At 37.9% G+C, this 3,795-nt stretch overlaps 1 protein-coding gene across 1 annotated transcript; it reads right to left on the minus strand.

Annotated features, from left to right (window-relative positions):
* Positions 1–2,810: 2,810 nt before the first annotated feature.
* LOC107641110 (NDR1/HIN1-like protein 10) lies at positions 2,811–3,440 on the minus strand. The gene has a single exon (XM_021102761.2). It carries the CDS (start codon positions 3,438–3,440, stop codon positions 2,811–2,813), a length of 630 nt encoding a protein of 209 aa, XP_020958420.1.
* Positions 3,441–3,795: the final 355 nt, after the last annotated feature.

Raw genomic sequence — 3,795 nt, forward strand, 5'->3', positions numbered from 1 at the left:
CAGGCATCGTCAGCTGGACACCCAACACCCACCTAGGTATCTCGCTGTATGACTCATCCCAGTCACCGTAGATGAGGCCAACGGCCTTCTGCTTCGCCATCCAAACCCTCCTGTAAGTCGGCCTAAAACCAAAATGCGCTGCCGTGGCGTTCAGGAGCACCTTGATGCTAACGGATGCGTCAGCCCTAACCATTGGCATAATGAACGCCGAAATCACAGAATGATCCAAACTTCTGTGATCACTTGATATGGATGTGGCTAGGCAAGTGTGAGGGCCATTGTACCGTTTGACCTCCCAAATGCCCTTGCGCTTCCGGAGACTTAGCCGAATCAACCATGTGCAACCATTCCCGAACTCGGAACACTTACCCACATACCGGCGGTGATCGGACTCCACCACCTTGTACTGTACCCCTCGCCGGATGCTATAAGTCTTCACACTTAACAGGGCCTCATCTTTATCCTGGAATTGCTGACCAACTTGGAACTCTGTGAGACCAGCATTCCCTTCCGCATCTCTAGCTCCGAATCCAACAGGGTGCCCTAGCGCACCCTCATGCGTCATGGCGTCCAGGTCTAGCGAAGAGAAATATGGTGGATACTGCTGTGTGCCAGAGCTAGAACCACCGTCAGCCAATGCAGGCCCAGCCGCTACAAGCTCGTCCCCGCTATCTTCCTCAATCGTTTCGGGCTCAACGTCGTCCTCATCAGGATCACCCAATTCTCCGTCTCCGACGCCAACCGGTGGAACGCCGTGTAAAGCGTTTGGCAGAACATCAAAGGATCCTACCTCGTCGCGGACGCCGTCATTCAAATCAACAGCAAATGACGGAGAGGCGACAAGTTGGGCCGCTGGCTCGTAAACTGGGACGGAGGAAGAAGCCACAGCAGCCATCGAATTGGAGCCAGCTGCAGTGGCTACATTGGCGGTATTCCGGTTCGAACCGCCTGAGCTGGATACCACATCAACCAGCTTTGCCAGCAACTCTGGTGTGCGGACCTCCGGAAACTGCCTCCGACAAAGAAACATGACTTGGAGGTCCTCATCACTACCAATCGTGAGACAATCATACTTCACCGTATCGTGCAGGATCGTGACTGGAATGCGATAGAAAAACTTCTTAATCCGCTTCACACCTTCCAGGCCAAGTTTCATCAGCACAGCTCTAACCAGGTCATCATAGCTTGTCGTTCGATTCACCACAATATAGAGAGGATTCTTATCTGTGAACTTCACTCCGGACCGAGTTTTCCTCTTCATGGATCCTCTGTGGTGTACCAAAACAGCAAAACTCTCCTCTTCACTAGCCATATTAAGTCCTCTAATGAGAGCAAATCACGTTTACAGCGTTTATATAGAGCTCTGACTCCTACTAATTCGAACTAACCTGGTTCGAACCATGATACATGTAATTCGAACCAGGCTGGTTCGAATTATAACAATCAGCCTCTCTTTGGTTCGAACCAGGTACATGTAATTCGAACCAGCCTGGTTCGAATTACTTCAGTCGACCTCCCTTCCCATAATTCGAACCAACCTGGTTCGATTTATTACACTTGACTAATCTCCACATAATTCGAACTCAACCGGTTCGAATTACATGCTCTCCTGGTTCGAACCTGACCGGTTCGAATTATTCACATTTTTTTAGTGGTAGTTCGAACCAATGTGGTTCGAATTACTTGCTAATAGAGTTCGAACCTTGTTGGTTCGATTTATATAAAAATGCCTCTTGGCTTATTGCTGAAACAAATTTCTGTTTGGCGTATTTTGGTTAAACTTTTCTGCATGTGGCTTAATATGGTTTTTTGCCCAAATATTTGAATAGCTAAGTCTATACTTTTGGTGTTAGGTTGTCGTTATTTAAGAATTAAATCTCCTCATTTTTTAAGTGATAGTATTAAGTGTGATTTTTTTGTTATAATTGTTATATTAATAAAAATAATTAATTTTAAAATTTATTATTTTAAAATGATCTAAATACATAAATTTTATTAGATTATTTAAACTCTTTTTATTATATAATATATATTTTCTTATTTAAAATATGTATAATAGAAACTATATTTTATAATATTATATAAAAAAAATTAAAAGATTCATTTTTACTAATGAAATTATAATTATATATGATTATATTATGTGTATATTAGAATTAATTATTAAAATATCAATTACAATATAAAATATATATTAAAATATAAATATATATTAAAAATAAATTAAATTATACATATATTTATATAAATATATTAGTAACTAATTTTAGTGTACGAATAATATATATACATTATCGTACTATCGCAAGAGAAGTACAATGAATATATTTACATTCTAAGTATTTTAATCTTAGATATGTATAATATATTTATGGATGAATTATTAATTTAATTTGTCGCCAAAACTCAAAGAAGAATATTATATAAATTATTTTTATGCATGTCTCTTTTATACAAATTTTTATTGTTGATATTAAAAATAATTAATAAGAAGTGGAAAAAAAATAATTTTTTATATCATAAAACAATATATATACATACACACGAAAGGAATAATAAAAAAAAAATAATGCATACAAATTAGAAGAACTCAACAACAAATTTCATTTAATTAAATGAAATAGAATAATACAACTCGATGACAAAATCAAAGTGATACATATATATGACGCGAGGATTTCTATTTTCATTTTTGCTTTTCTGCTTATCCTACATATGGCATTATTAGTATATACTTATATTTATTTATTTATGCCATATATAATTGCAAATTCACATTCAAGTACTCAAAATTTATATTTAATACGGGGCTATCCCTCATCATCCCGATCCTGAAAGAAATAAGGACTACTGCACCTTCTAACATTGAATGTTGCCGTCGGTTTAGCATTCGAAATCAAAGGAACCCTGAGCCGGCGACACTTAACAAACTGAGGATCGAACCGGCCGCTCTTGAACCTCCCAAACTTAGCCCTTATCGTAACATCCAAATCGACGGCCAAGTCATTGAAAATGCCCACACTCCTCTCCATGTTGTACTCAGCAATTTGCTTTGGCCCGAGTCGAATCGAGCTTTGTCCTTCAAACACGGCTTCTTGAAGGAGGGTCGTGTTCTTGTGGCCTTGATCAAATGGCGCCAAGTTTACGGTAGCAAAATACCTGTCTTTGTACCACGCATATGCGGTGATCCTCCTATAGTACACCACCACGTTGTTGTTAGGGTTTCTTGCTGTGATGTTGACTTTGAATTTGTATTTCAATGTGGTGTTGTTGTTGGTGAGATTGAATTGAGTGAGGGAAGCATTGGTTACTTGGAATTTGACACTTGACGGAGATATGATTATCCAAAATAGGAATATGGATAGAATGAAGCACAGGAATAAGGTGAAAAGTGTGACGAAGATGCAGCAAAAACTGCACCTGAATGATCTCAAACACATGATGATGGTGATTTGTGATAGCTAATAACAATGATTGATAATTAATGATGAAGGTGGTGCAACATTTTAATGGATATATATTTGTAGAGGGTACCTCCTTAGCTTATGATTATATGTGTTTAATATGGTGTGTAATTTCTTGAGATTTTTCTAGGGGATTTCCTTGTAATAATGTTACAAAGCATATAGAAGAAGCGTTGACTTTTGATAACCGAGTAAGGAACTCTTATTTTCAATGGGTTTAATTTGCCCATCAAGAAAGCTCTGCTCAAAGTGGAATAAGAGTATGAATAGTTAGACTTAGTCATAGTTAAATATTTATATAAAATTAGTATAAATAGATAGAAAAATTCTA

The sequence above is a fragment of the Arachis ipaensis genome, chromosome B5 (assembly GCF_059453495.1).
Source record: "Arachis ipaensis isolate K30076 ecotype BB chromosome B5, ASM5945349v1, whole genome shotgun sequence".
Taxonomy (NCBI): Eukaryota; Viridiplantae; Streptophyta; class Magnoliopsida; order Fabales; family Fabaceae; genus Arachis; species Arachis ipaensis.